Source organism: Halyomorpha halys, unplaced genomic scaffold (genome assembly GCF_000696795.3).
Source record: "Halyomorpha halys isolate HHAL.00 unplaced genomic scaffold, Hhal_1.1 Scaffold10.1, whole genome shotgun sequence".
In the NCBI taxonomy this organism is placed as follows: Eukaryota; Metazoa; Arthropoda; class Insecta; order Hemiptera; family Pentatomidae; genus Halyomorpha; species Halyomorpha halys.
The window spans coordinates 1605895-1622049 of NW_027107501.1; the positions used below are offsets into that span (position 1 = coordinate 1605895).

The following is a 16155-nucleotide window of genomic DNA, read 5'->3' on the forward strand; positions in this document are numbered from 1 at the left end:
TAATCATTTAAAAATTAAAATATGTTCATTCAATTCTTGATTTATTTCCTTCGACCAATATCCTGGGAAAAAAGTCGTTCGTTTAGATTACCTCATACAATTAGATATTTAATTGGCACGTATCATATCGTAAACATATAGATAATGGTATATCAATAGTAATAATATTGGTAAATACGAAATAATGAAAATAATATTAAAACAAACTTAAATATTTATATTAATGAGGTTTTATATTATTAATATAGACATTACTTACTTTATCTTTAAATGTACTCCAGTTATTTATTTTTTTAAAAAATTGAATCACAATTAAAAAAAAAAATCATAATCATAAACGAAAATTTAGGAAAATGAGGTTAAAGAAGAGAAGAAGTCATGTCTGTTATTCAACTTCTCATGAAGGGTTCCATATTAGGTCCACAGACGGGAGCGGATCAATAAGGCGGGGCTTGGTCGGGATTGAAGGCCGACAGATGGCTATTCAACTCCCGACGGGTTGGGCAATTCCTTTGCGGGCCTACTCCCAGCATATAATGTACCCTGCCGTAACTGGAATAGAATTAATTATTTTTTATAACAACAACGATCCAGAATAAATTATTAAAACTTTATTATTAAGTAAAATCAACCTTATTTATAGGGACTAAGAAATTTTAAAAAAAAGTTGTTCACTAATGTACAAAAGTATTTAATTGCATTGTTATTACCTACATAACAAAATATATAACTATATAATAATTAAAATTATATAACTGCTAGTGAGGTGAGTCCGTTTAGTAAAATTGGTATAAATTCATATAATAAAATAAAGGATACCAAAAGAGAAATGAGAAAAGATGAAAATATTTTTAGACAAAATATAATACAACAAAGGATAAACTTAAACTGACATTAAATTATAAATAAATGAACAATGGCTTAACGAATCCGAAGGTTAGTTATAATTTTCAGCTGTTTGTCTTTCTCATAACAGTTATACGATTTTCAAGAATATGTTAATAAGGAATTGCTCAAGGTAAACAAAACCTACATTTCAGTGTGTTCATTATCTTTTATACTAAGAACAACTTTTGAATCTCCTAATGTAGGTGAACAAGGAAAGGAATTTAGAACAATTAAAATGGAATGTGCAGAAAAAAAGGAATAAGAAAACATATACATTGTATATTTTTTTAAAATAATTTGTAATACAGGGAAGAGATTTGTTTCATGTGGAAAAGAGGAATAACATTTAAGAGCAATTGAAAGTCGATCCATCAGCCTGACCCCTGACCTCAACATCAGTCTTTCTAAAGGTGTTGATAACGTCGCTTGCTTTCTGCATGGTCTTTTGACATGGTTGATGACTTTCATCGTTGGATGGCAACTGCTGATTATGATGCCAACGGTAGTTCACGACACGCTGAATTACTACTTAACGTTCTACGAAAACAACTTGCCTTGATGCCGTCGTAACTTACTTGTATCCAATAGTTCATAGATGCATAGATATGTTCGTAATAAATGGCATTCTGATAAGTGCACTGATTTGAAAGTAAATGCATCGAAATAAAGTTCAAAATAATATGGCAAGCACAGAAGTTGTTTAACGGCTAATACAAATAAGTTACATATTTTTTTTAAAATAAGAAGATTATTAGTCGAATTAATGAAAGATGATGATCTGGTTAGCGCTCAAAAAAATATATATTGCACATGTTTTGAGTCTTTAATATTTGTACCAATTTAGTATAGTATATGTACCGCTGAAACGAGTAAATCATACACTAAGGGTATTCATGATGTGTTAAATGTAAAATGTTTTACTATGTTGAATGTTATAAGTATAGGGTTGTGAGCAGCCCTATTTAAAGTCATGTTAAATGCATTAGAGCTCCTGTCGGATTTTTGGAGCAACTTGTTTCATAACCTTTCCTTCCAAAATTTTACGTTATCGTTTACTTCTAAGTTTTGATTAAAGTAATTTATTACATGCCTAAATTAAGTAAAAACTGGAAGTTGTGTGAATGTTTGGCTTATTATTGTTGATCTTATAACTTGTGAGGAAAAGAATGAGTTAATTGACAACTGTCATTACATTATTATTATTATTGTCATCCCTTGCTTTATTAGTTTTTAAAACATCGAAAACAATGCTAACACAATCAAAACAACTTTGAGCAAAGAACACAACAAACAAAACGGTGACAAGATCAGCTGGTCTGTTGCGTGAAGTCATTCTCCATTTAACTGACCTAGTAACAAACTCCCAATCTTGTTATGTTATATCATGTTTACTTGGTAAAATAAGGAAATATTTCTCCATTTAACATAAGTTTTTCCATTTTAACATGTTAAACTAAAGATCAAGAATTCCCCTACTATTTCTAAACCTGACCGTTGTTAAATATTTCTTCAACTTCCAAAACATCCCGAATTCATTTTTTCAAATACACATATTTTTTCCCATTTTCAATGATACTATCTTATGATTTTAAAAGTCTACGTTTGCCAAATTACGGTTCGTGGATTTCTTAAACTGTCATTGACCAAATTATTTTTGAAAATATGGTATTTAATTAAATGGAAAATATTTTGTCAAGCTGCAGCTTAAGACTTAGAAAAAAAACGGCTGGTTTGGTGGGCATTTTCTTCGCAAAAGGTTAGACTTCCTTATTGAAGCCACATCCTCGATTTCAACAAATAATTAAATCGAAAAAAAATAAGTATAAATTCAAGTGTTTATGTCGACCTTTTAATCCATAACAAAATGTAGCATAAATAACAAGAGAAACCGTTTAATTTGGAAGTTTTTTTTTTAGTCTAGAAGGTTAGTTTGGCTGGTTTCAACTTCACTGGGATCAAATGACATGTTTTGACAACATGGGATTGAGTCTCATGAGTCTCAAGTTGCCGATAAGCTTGGCATGATTAGTTCTCTATTTTCATGGTTAATGTTTTATGATTCAAACATTAACAAAAAAAAAAAAAAATAATAGAAGAAAAATATATTTTTTTTCTACATAACTGAGATTTTTAAAAATGGGCTTTAAGTGACAGTTTATTTCCACGTCTATCCAACTAACTGACTCACACCATTCTTTGCATATTAAGTTACCGGCACATAAGAACTCCAATCTCACACTTTAGAACGGAACGAATCTTCAATTATTTCCTAGAATTCTGATTTAGTTATTACACCTAGCAGATCTCTAGATGACTTTTTAACACCCATCTTTCACTCAGGTTATCCAGAAGAATCATTATCTAAAGGACACACATTTTTGTCGATGCTGTTTATCCAATTGTATCTGGGCTATTGTACTAATCAATGTTTAATGGTAAATATGGTAAGAGACACATTATGGTGAAAAACCATCAGCTAAATAGAGATTTTGGAATATTTAAGATTAGTTGATTTTTCCTCTTCCTTCTTTAGTCTCCTTGAAATATTTTTAGCCATCATTATAACATAATTAGTATTTATAATAATTTGAAATATGTGTAATTATATCCAATACTGGAAAATTATATAACCACCAGTCTAAAAAGTCCTGAACGGCATTCCATGAAATATACAGTTACATGTTTTTAAAATCACATTTCATCGTTCTTTATAACGTTATCTAATCAACAAGAAGAATCGTATACGAATAAAACAGTTTCTGGGAAGATCTTTGATTGACCGTATGTAATTAGTAATAGGAAGATGGTTCGGGTGCGGTCAGAATAACTCAAATAGTAAATAAACTATTTGAGCCAACGTTTCATCCCATTTTGCAGAGTTTCATTAGGGCTAAGAAAGAATACAAATAACTAAAATACTGTAACAAGGTAAGGTAATAAGACAGCATGAAATAAATTAAACCAAGCTATGGCTAAAAATGATGTAAAATAAAAGAAAATTTATATTAAAATAAACAAAGTAAATTAAAAAAAAAAAAAAGGTGTACAGTAAAAATAATTAAAAAATAAACAAGAATTGGAAAAAAGTATTGGACATAAAATGAAAATTAAATTTATTAATTTAATAAAATAAAAGATAAATATAAAAATACAGTACCCGCTAAAAGACGGAAAATAAGTGAAATAATAAAATAAAGGTCGAGAAAAAGGAAAGCGAAGGACACAGCTTAGAAAAACAAATCAGTTTATGATGAAAATAGTTTAAAACTAGTCTGGAACTAGTTTAGGGTTATCAAAACTCTAGAAGGACAAAGATACTCAAACTCCATGCAAGGACATTCACACCATTATTCCCCATTTTTTCACATGATCTGCGTTAAGACTCATGTTAAATTGGGCTTTCATGAAACTTTAGAATATTAGAATAAAAACAAACAAACACAAGTCTATAAAAAACTCATATCTGACCCATTCAAACCGGTTGCAATTTACATCTACCGCTACTGGTTTTATAATTAACGGTTATGTATGACTAATATTATTTATCAGAATATTTATCATGGTTCAGATAGCAATATTATCATTATATCTTACCTTTGAAAGTGGTATCAATACTAAGGTTCATTTCTACGGATAACAGAAAATTATTGCTGTTAAATAAAATAATACTGACAATAACGAATAATAAGGAGGATGACGAATTAACTTTTTTTAATAAATTTTTTTTATTAAATTAAATAAATAATAAAATAAATAGTTAACTTAATGACCCAATGTAACTAAGAAATAGATGAATGATAAAACTTCAAGGACATATCGCTACCCAGAAAGTATAATGACGCGACAATAAAATTTTGTGAAATTGACATTATTGTGTTGAAGGAATCAAAAATCTATTGCTAGATGTCTGTAAATGTATTTTTGATTTCACTAAGAGAATGAAACAAAAAAAAAATGACAGTTGCGTCATTACACTTCCGGAGAAGCGATATGAATATATCTAAGCGAAAAAAATAAGTGTGATAAAATTTTACTTTAATTAAAATAGAATAAAAACTAAACAAATACAAATAAGACGAATGAACTTATAGAATTAAAATAAAAATATTTCTTTAGTCAATATTAAAAAATTAAATATATTTGTAGTCCGAGTTTTGTTTATTTAAGCCTTTAACATCATCTTCGCTAGTAATTTATTTATTTATTCGCTATATAATTTTATGTAAGAAGCTCGGAAAGTTTATTTTCAGATTTTTTTAAAAATTGATTATTTCAAAAATTTTATTTCATTACTTTCTCCTTTTCGCTAAGATATCCGTTAATTTTATTGGCACTAAGATTGCAAAAGAAACAACTTGAAATAAATATGAATTGGAAAGAACTTAAAGGAGTAAAATAATTTTATAAAAAATACAAAATAATTAATTAAATAGAGGTTCATACAATTATTTTTTTTTTTAAATATAAAAATAAAATAATCAGCTTAGATTTATTTTTTAATACTAATTTAATTACCATTAAAATCATAATTTTATAAATGAAATTAATGACGGCAAATAATTAGGACATATAGAAACTTGATCATTCATTAATTACATTTTTTCTGAAATAAATGGCGGTAAAATATTTCATGATACGAATATGTAAGAAGTAATTGCTGAGCAGATTGAAAGGTGGCAATTCATATTTTTTACTTAATTTTGTTTTTAAAGGAGTTTTAAGATAAATAGCCTATAATCATGACAATAATGCAATTTGGTATATCCTTGTATTCTGGGGTCATTATTCATACTTTGGAGATGCAGGTGTGCCTAAATGTAATACATAAAAAAAAAAATCGTTTTAGATAGGGAATAAATTTGGCTTAAGAACATCTTGTGTATCCATATAAGGTGGAATCGAAAGGTACATTTTTAAAATATTAAATTAGGTGTATAGTCCCCAAGGAGAGGTGGGGGGGGGGTGATACCTAAAGGAAAAGTAGTACCCAACCCACCATTGATACCAACAAAAACTTACCTACTGGCATTTTTTCACAGATTTTAGACTCAAAGATTAAGTTTTTATAAGTGTGTTGCAATAAAAATTTGTATTTTAAGGCTTAAAAAAAAAAAATATATAACGAATAACTTCGTTTTTGCAAAGAATAAAACAGTTTGACAAAATATTATAAAGCCTTATAATATGATATGGATCGCGAGAGATCGGACACCCTCGGCTGTCTCCGATTTTCCGGTCTCTAAATTGCTGTCTCTGTTTTTAATTTAATTATCAAATTCATCCATAATCCATATTTACACATTTTTTATTACAGTTAGAAATATTAAATGGTTAATTATTTAAAATAAAAAAAATTGAAGTTACTTTAGAGAAAAATCTTTAAAAACTTCGTCATTTAAGCACTATAAAATAAATTTAATAATAAGGCTTAAACTTATTTGATTTGAAAGAACACTAAATTGTACATTCATTTACTGAGTTTAAACCAAATCTTTAAAGATGTTGTGGATACTATCATAAAAAAGGGTAAAATCGATTCTTAAAATTGATTAAAAATTGATTCTTAAAATTGGCACTTCTGAGAAGTCGATTTTGATGGAAAAATCGATGTAGAATCGCAGGCATATATCCACCCACCTTCAGGATCTAATTTCTGTTTTTTGGTTTGTAATTTCTGTTTGGTATGACTTTTCATTTTTGAGTTAGGCACATACAGACCATTTTGCGGGACTTGGTTACTTGTACACAGAATTCCATCGAAAATACGATTTTTTTTAATATAGCAATATTTCCCCATACTATATATTTTACACATCGGTAACAAAACGTTACTGCCAAGTTAACAAGAATTTATTATAGAACAGCATACTGTTACATTTTTTTATAGAATTATATAAACAAATAATGTTTTTTTATTTAAGGCATCGATATAAGGAATAATGACATCATACTCCTGAATAACTAACCAGTTAGGTCGAATTGAGACCTTGATTTCAACTAGTCACAAGCTCTCGTGACGAATTGATACTAACAAGGAACTAGGCCGCATGAAAGTAGTGCACGGAATGCAGAAAAAGCTAAAGTTCACATTATTCACAATGAAAATTTATTCAATCGTGCATTTTAACGTTATTTATGTTTTTAAAACGTGTGTCCCCTCAACATACGTGCTTCCTCGAGTATATCAATCAGCTCTAATCCATTATTCATTTTAGGTTTTGTTTAATAAACTTCTTTTCGAACAAGGTATGCATTCACATATTTAACAATATACATGAATTCTAATAAAGAAAAGAAAATGGAATAATATAATATTATCATATATAGCTAACACAACCCTTCGCATATATAGTGAACCCGGTTAGGAGCCGCTGAGATAAAAGAATTTTAGATGAAATAAAAAGTATGCTCTCCTGAGATAGTACAAGAGCCCAAGAGGAGAAAAAAGGCAGTTATCTCACTACAATTTTTGATTACTTTAATGAAAACTATGTATAATTACAAGTCAAAATTGATGAGTCTGCCAAGTATAGGTAGGGGAATAAAAAATGGCGGCTGTTTCAGAGCGATAAAAAAATTTAATTTTTCATTCGGAGCTCTATATCATAAAAAGTAGGAACAACACAAGAAAACCTAAGAGAGCGTCATTTAAAGATGAGCAAATTTGCTAAAATATGAGCCCTAAAAGAGTTATTTACGTTAAATAGTTCTCGAGATATAGCTTTTTAAAAAGCAATATTTCTTAAAAATCTATTGAAATATTAGTACTCCGAATGAAAAATTAGTGTTTTATAAGGTTTTGAAAAAGCCACCATTTTTTATTCCCCTTACCTATACTTGGGAGACTCATCAATTTTGACTATTAATTATACATAGTTTTCATTAAAGTAATAAAAAATTGGGGTGAGATAACTGCCTTTTTTCTCCTCTTGGGCTCTTGTAAGAGAAAAATAGAGAATCTAAGAGAATTGGATTCACCCATTTTATAGAACACATTGAATTAAATACCTGTCAGTAATCAATCCTCGTCTAATAAGTAAGGAATCTAATTTCAATATGAATTTTGTTTACAACATTTAAGGCAATCCAGAATTCATTTTTATAAATTATCCTATCATTAGGTAAAAAAATAACATAGAGAGGCATACGCGATAACTTCTGTGCAAATGCTAACTAAATTCAAAATAATTAATCGGCCATGACACTGATAAACAATAATCGTTAATAGAGGTTAGGCTGACAATAGAAACCAGAAGAAGGATAATTTTTATATGGACTCAATTGACGGTTTTCCGCCGCCGACAGCCACAATAGTGAGGGTAATGTACAGAGGTATGTCTTATAGTTAGCGGAACAATGGCTGCGCTCTGGGAGGGGTCTTTTGTTAGCGAACAATGTAAGGGTTTGCCCGTCGCTCTAGGGATTTCGGGGCTTCTACCGGAGCCGTATCCTGGGTTAGGGGACAGCGGGGATGGGATGAAACAGAAAGGACATATCGGATGGGGTAAACAAATGGTGAGCTGTGCTTCGAGATGGATCGTAGGGAAAATGTACAACAGGTATATCCCCTTACGGGATATTCCTTATGATGGAATGTTTCACCATTACATGATGCATTATTTCGAGTTACGTAGTCCATCACTACGGATATCTATTACAACTTTATGATTATTGAAATTTACTGTAGAAAAAATTACACAATAAGTAAATATATAAATATATATATTTTTTAACTTATTTATTCATTGAAGTATTTCTTTTAATTTACTTTTTGTTTTTTTAAATCGATATATTAGTTTGTTTTTTTAAATTCATTTGTAAACTGATCTACTGCTGTGACTATTATGTCTTTGGTTCGATTTTACATTGCTATCTAATGAAAAATTCGTTTAATTTGTTTAACGGATCGCACGTGGATAGCGGATCACTGTCCGAGACAGTGAAATAGGGAGTATGAAATTGCCAATTAAATTAAATAACATTGTCAAATGCGATGATATTGTCAAACAGAAAAAAATAAATAAATAAAATATTAATATTTAGTGTGTAGACGAGTATTGCTTGTAAATGGATAGGAAAAATAAATTGTTATATCATGTTAATATATGTAGTCTTTATGTCCGATCATGGATTGATTGATATACTGTGCATTGTAGAAACCCAATGTATTTGGACAGCATAGCTAAATAAAGCATTTCTCTCCGTTATAACATGATAATGGCTGGTGAAGAAACAACCTATTGCTGTCAAATCCACTCCATTATTCAATTTTATTTTTGTTTTATTATCTTATTTTCAAAGAATTTAGCCATATATTGAAGTATTTAAGAATAAAAAAGAATTCTAGAAAAAAATTTGGAATTAGATAATCATTCTTATATTTTATAACTAACACAATGCTTCCTACAAAAATGTAGTAGTGGATTTTTCTAGGAAAGAAAAAAAACTGCCATTTAACTCTTTTATACAATTGTCTGAATTGAATAAATGTTTATGAGCAGCATATAAATTTTAGTGAACATTTTTATATTTCTGCTATACGTTTATAAAAGAAAAATACTAAGATAATACAGCGAAAAATATTATTAGGAGTTCTTTGCGGAAAACTGTCGGAATCGGATTTAGTCTTTCTGTTCACTGAAAGTCTCACATGAAATTATATGGGAGAGTATTGCCATGTTTAATAATATGAATATATCTGTTCTGAAACGAGGATTAATTTCAACTCAAAGTAGAGAGGTAAAGTGAAACTTGTGTGATACGCACACTGCTCCCGATTTTTACTTTACAATAAAATTTTGTAAATTATAGAAAGAACATATGTCAGGGTAGATACACAAGCGGTAGGTTTTTTTTTAGGTAAGATTCTCCCTATATTGCGAATTCTAAGTGGTTGCCCTCCCCTGAATAGACAACTTTGAGCTAAGTGTTTTATTTTTATCTGAATAAATATTACATTTTATAATTATTTATACTTACAATTGTGAAAAATAAAAATAAATGCATTATACAGACAGTTATGGTAAGGCAATCGCTGGTGAACAAACGAGCTACAGGTAGAACTCATTGCGGATGATATATTATATATATGTGATATATTCTTATATATAAATATAAGAACTAATATTAGCAGTTAAAAAAGGTATATAATTCGGTAAGTTCAGAAAGGGCCAATAATAGCTTATATGTATAATATTTTTCAAATAAGTTTGAAGTTTGGAATGTAAGTGAAGTGTGTACAGGATTTATTTTTATGCATAAAACTGCCCGATACGAACAATTAAACAATAATTAATTATTTTTCCGACCTGATGGATCATGAAATGAGAACGTTCCATCGTATAACAGGAAATACCCTATGGAATGATGCTGACAAGAGTGAAGACCACGCAGACGCTTACACATGCAACTAAAATGCATCTGAGAAGAGTTGCAACAACTAACAGGCTAGACAATGAGAATTATAAAAGCTGGCAAGATGTGAGGCAGCTGAATTGCCATCGAGATAGGCAAGGAAGGCAAAAAATAGGAAGTAGAAATTATTCCTTAATGTATACTTAGCAACAGCTTTCATTAACAGCTGAGAACGCTCTCTTAAAAGGCACTTTATTCAGTAACGCCTAAATTTTGCCTCTTTTATTTTATTTTTTAACTTTAATGTTCCTATCTGCGAAATAATATAAAAACATCGATGTTTAATGTAAGCAATAATAACTACAAATCTAGAAATAGAGACGATTAAACATATATACCTATTATGATAAGCTAATTGGGTTTTGCACTGATGATATTTTAATGTAAATTTAAATATTTCTCTTTTTTATATTCTATAATTCTTACATAAATAATTTACATACAATATTAGAAAGGGTTAAATATTCTAAATGAAAATATTAAGGATCTCAAAATAAAACATTTACTATCAAGATATATGTCCATTAATCCATTATTTGTTGTATATGTTATTCAAGTCTGAAGATTTTCATCATTATGAAGTTAGTTTATAATAAATAAAGTGACATGTGTTCCAACTACTTTATTAATGGAATGAAAACATTAACGGTCATATTAAATGTAAATCAAATTGATTACTTTGAGCATTATGACAGGCTTACCATATTTCTTTCACAGCAGGAGTGGTCGAACGCCACTGGATGAGAATTACTGTCACGCTCTCTATTTGACAACATTGAATTTTTTTATTTTGATTGACATGAAACAAAAGTTTGTGCAAACTCTGTCGATGATCATGATAATTTACGAGGAAGGATAATTGAAATTTGCGAAACAATGTCAAACATACAGTAGTGATCGCTGTGAAAGAAATATGACCAGCTTGCCTCAATTCTTTAGGTAATCACTTTGAAAAACATTCATTGTGAATATTAATGTTCACATATTACTTTATTATCCATAAACTAAATAATTCATAACAATAAAAATCTTTAGACTGAATATTGCGTTGACGGACATTTCTTCATAGGGATTTTTTTTTTTTTTTTACATTATATTTTCAGTTATGAAATTTAATCCAGAAACACTGTATACTGTATTTTATGATTCATCTTATTCTTCAGAAAATTAAATAAATAATATTTCTAATAATAAATTAACAATATAATTTTTACTTTTAATTTTATTTTTATTACTTCATTGTACATAATTATTTATCTAGATTCATTTTAATTTTTACTGTTTTCTTCTAACTAAGTATATTTTCTGTAATAGACAAGTATAATTATTATGAGTTGTAATATATATGTTTAATCATTGATTCATACATCTATTTATTAACCTAATGCTTCCACAACTTAATAAGATTTTTTTTTTTATAATATGTAAATAATTATTTTGGGATCTATAGATGTTACAATCTATTGTTATTTTTTTCTGAATAAACTTTATTCTATTCCAGAATATAATTGAGACTTATTTAAAAGGACATGGAGTAGACCCAATATTAATTTAAAAAAATAAAAACATGTGATATATACGGCTTATTCTTAAATTCTCGATCCATTGTCACTGAGAAAAACAAGAAGCCTTAGAAGACAGCCGGCAGGCAGAGGAACAAACTGGATAATTAGAGAAAGCATAGCGTGCGACTCCGGTAGGTTCAGCGAGGTCGGCGAACGATAATTTATGTAGCACTAACTGCCTCTAGCCTCCACCTCCAGCACTGTCCTCCAGGCTTCCAGCTGGACATATTTCATGAAGGATAAGTAGAAGAAAAATTGTATGGTAAGTCCATCAGTCACCAAGTTAAACAAGCTATTTAGAACAGTAAAATATTTAAATAGAAAAAAAAAAAAGAAAAACAATCTATGGATGAATAATCAGTTCTGTTTAAGCGTTACGTGATCTACCAATCAAGGAGGTTAGACACTCCAATTATAGCACATAGAGATCATTAAATAAATACGACTAAATGTCATTCGATTCCGTGAAACTAAATAAAAGCAATTCCAAAACACGATATAACAATGATATATTGTTTCTGACAAGATAATAGCACTATCGCTAGATAAACATTCCAAGATATCGTCTAATAAAAATTAGCAGTTAATGATAATTAGACTTTTACAAAAAACGATATTTTTTTTTTCATAGGAGAGGTTGTTAAACTATCAAAAGATATCTTATCATTCCACTTTAAGAACACACTATAAATCTATAAAGAAAAACTTTTTCACGAATAGTTGTTATGGGAAATAAAATCATACCAGTAAAAGAGGTACTTGATCTATTGTTACTATAATATTATTAAAATGATTGTAATACAAGGATATAACTATATGCATACATTCAAATACAGATAATAAATAATAATTTAAAAATTGTTACTAGAATTTGTCAAATTCATTAATGTTCTTATACGTTTAAACGTGTTAAAATAGGAAATCGATTTACCACGTTTACCAATTGGATTTAAACGAATTTGCAATGAATTAATTAATAATAAACGTAGGTACATGTTTTTTTAATTCTAAATTATTTCAAATAAGTATACAAAAAAAAAAACCCTAAATTCAAAAGGAACAGCAACTTTATTTAAATGGATACAAGATTTTTTTAGAGATTCCCCGTGGGATTCTCTATCCCTTGTAAATTGTCCTATTTTTTACTTAAATATTTTGTCTCCTAATTTTTCTTATTTTTATAGGGTATCACCAACACAAAACTTGTATATTCTCACACGATTTGAGTTATGATGTAAATAAATTTTAAAGTAAACAGCATATTTTCAAAACCCAGATGGGTTGGGTTTAAGAGGCTTTCACACATGTTGGTTGTTTGGTTTCTTGTCTCTCAGTTACCAACCACTCGACCTAACTTCAGCAGGTCATCTGACAAACCGCTAAGACCAAATCAAGAATGAAAAAATTGGAGAATATAAAACTCAGTTTTAGCTAGGATCCTGATAAAGATTTGAAACTCAGGTCGAAACGTCGGCATGAAAAAATACTTTTTTAAAATTTATGTTCTCTTTGCTTACCGCACCCCCCCCCCCAAACCATCTTCTCCAAATATTAATCTACGGTCAAATATCTATACCTCATCAAAAATATAAAATAAACTCAAGAAAAAGAATCAAGATAAAATTCTATTTAAAGCGACATTTTTATTTTTATAATATTGGTGGAATAGAAATACCAACAACTAAATTAAACCGGAATATAATTTTAAAATAACGGAAATTTTTCACAATAAAATGCCTTGTAATCGTAAGTAACGGTTTGAAATATCATATCAAAATAAAAATATGAACAATTAAAAAAAAGTGGCATAGGAGCGGTGTGTATTGAAGTTTATTAAGTTATTGATATAAATTATATTGACCGTTTCATCTCGCAAATAACAATATATTGTTTATTATAATAAAAAAAAACATATACAACAAAATATTTGGCTGAAAAAGCTAATTTATAATTATTAATTTATTTACAGTAAATGTTTATAAGTAAATAATCTAAAGATTTACACTTTATTTTGTAGAGTTTAATTCAACCCCCTTGCTTTTTATACAAATTATTATTTAGTCAATATAATGAATAAAATTTAATCACTAAACACGAAGATAAAAAGGTTCTTTCAAGAAATATTTTTGTAGCTATATGTTCACGCCATAAATATTGAATATAGTGTTAGTGTATGTTTTTCTTTCTTGAGGACGCTTAATTATGTTTAGAATTAAGTCAGTTTTCATACTTAGTTTTTTAAAGTATCTGAAACGTGCCTAGTGTAGTTTTTATTGTCAGATATTTCTGAAAATACAGCCAAGTTGTAGCGTTTTATTTTCAAAAATTTGACAATTTATTGAGAGATGAAGTTACAACAATAAGCGGCATTTTCTCCAGAGCACAGAATTTTGAAGACCTGTTATCTTTATTTTATTCTTAACAATAGTTACTAGCGGTGTTCTAACAGATTAGTTTCAACAATTGAACAAAAGTTCTCTAACAGACAATTTTACAGCGATAGTTAACTTTAGCTATTTAAAGTTCTTTATTACCTACATACATTTTGGAACAGACGAATAAAACACTTTAGATATCAAAATATTTATTCGTTGATATATATTTGTTAAATAATGGTATAACATAAATAAAATGTGTAAGACTATACATAGTTAGTTGGTCAATAAATGTTTCGGTGACACGAAAAAGACAAACTATGATTTTAGAAAAAAAAAAAAATAGAAGATTGAGGAAGGTTCAAAAAACTTCATAAATTTAGGCATTAAATATGGCATTTTTAATCCCCGGTGGGATTCTCTATCCTTTGTATAATGTCCTATTTTTTACTTAAATATTTTGTTTCTTAATTTTTTTGGGGAAGATCGTTTTTCCAGAGTGGGACCGATGCCCAGAGCAACGTGAAACCTCATTTGTAAAACAATCCGACCCGAGCCCGACCACATAATCGAGTTGAATTTTTCAGGCTAAAGAGCAGCTTTATGGAATTTATCTTTTCTTTATCCTTCGTATAAGTTTATAAATGCAGATTCTCACATCATCAATGTAAATTATATGTGTGTATATAAGTAATTCAACTCTACAACTTTATAAATCAATATTGCTTCCAAGTTTTTTAGTATAAACCCAACCCACTGGAATCTAAAATTAGGAAATTTCAGAAAATAAAATTTAGATAGGTGAATAATGTAGAGTCTTTTATATAAACATTTACGTAATTACCACTATTGCCATTTTTTAAAAAAAATAATTATTTTGTGATTTAAATATAAAAAACTGTCTGCCTGCGCCTGTGGTCGGTACTACACTTGTTTATTGAATGCTGTATAAAAACAAATGATAATGCCTAAGCTAAAATTATTAATGATAGTTTACCATATGCATAAGTTGAGCAGTAATCACTTAATTAACTGAAGAGTTATGGACAAACAACAACCACAACACAAGTAACAAAAAAAAGGTCACTGTGCAGAATTTCTAGTACCCCTCGCCAACAGCGCTGGGCGCCCATCTACACTAGTAAGAACTGGATTACTATTGTTTTACATTTCGTTTGTTTTGTTCAATAATTCAATTATTTCAAGCACATTGGATAAAGTAAAAAAAAAAGTGGATAAAATGTCTACAATGGAGGGACTTCGTAGTTGAGGGAATTAAGCCACAGCAGCGGATCAACCTGGGGGGGAGGACGACTTTTATTTATGTGGCGGTCCCACGAAATGAAAACTTGACCCGCAACCATGGTTAGAATAGATTGGTTACCGCTTGATAACCTCCTCCCCTCTCCGTATTCCAGAAATGATCAGGAAATAAATTTAAACAATTATCTGTTACCAACTTAAAAATTTACAATTTTATCTTAAAACTGACTATTCTATAAAGATGAGGTATAAATAAATATTATGTTGAGGAAGATTACGGAGAGAAAAAAGATGGAGAAGGAAGACAGACGGAAAGGGAGAGAGGTGGAGAGGGCGATTAAAACCATTCTACGGAGGAGATTTCGCAATAGAATTTTTATAATTCTATTGATAATTTAATGATGGATCAATTTAATTTATCAATTAATCAGAGAGAGAAAAGATTTCCTCAAGCTGACTTATTTTTCTTCCTTATTTTCCAAGATGATGCTTATTCCCTATCTTATAAAAAATAAAATAAATTTGGCAACATAATAGGATTTTTTTTGTAATAAAGCACGTGGAGAAACTCTTACATCATTCTAGCAAATACGAAATGAAAACAATCCTCCCTCATTATTATTCATAAATCTAATAGTATTCATCAATTA

At 29.0% G+C, this 16155-nt stretch overlaps 1 protein-coding gene across 1 annotated transcript in view; it reads right to left on the reverse strand.

Annotated features, from left to right (window-relative positions):
• Nucleotides 1–271: 271 nt before the first annotated feature.
• LOC136795405 (uncharacterized) overlaps nt 272–16155 on the reverse strand; it is a 158757-nt gene continuing 142873 nt past the window's right edge. The window contains exon 3 of the mRNA XM_067045886.1: nt 272–552. Within this exon, the coding sequence (XP_066901987.1) occupies nt 438–552 (115 nt within the window). The 3' untranslated portion in view covers nt 272–437. The remainder of the gene's footprint in view (nt 553–16155) is intronic.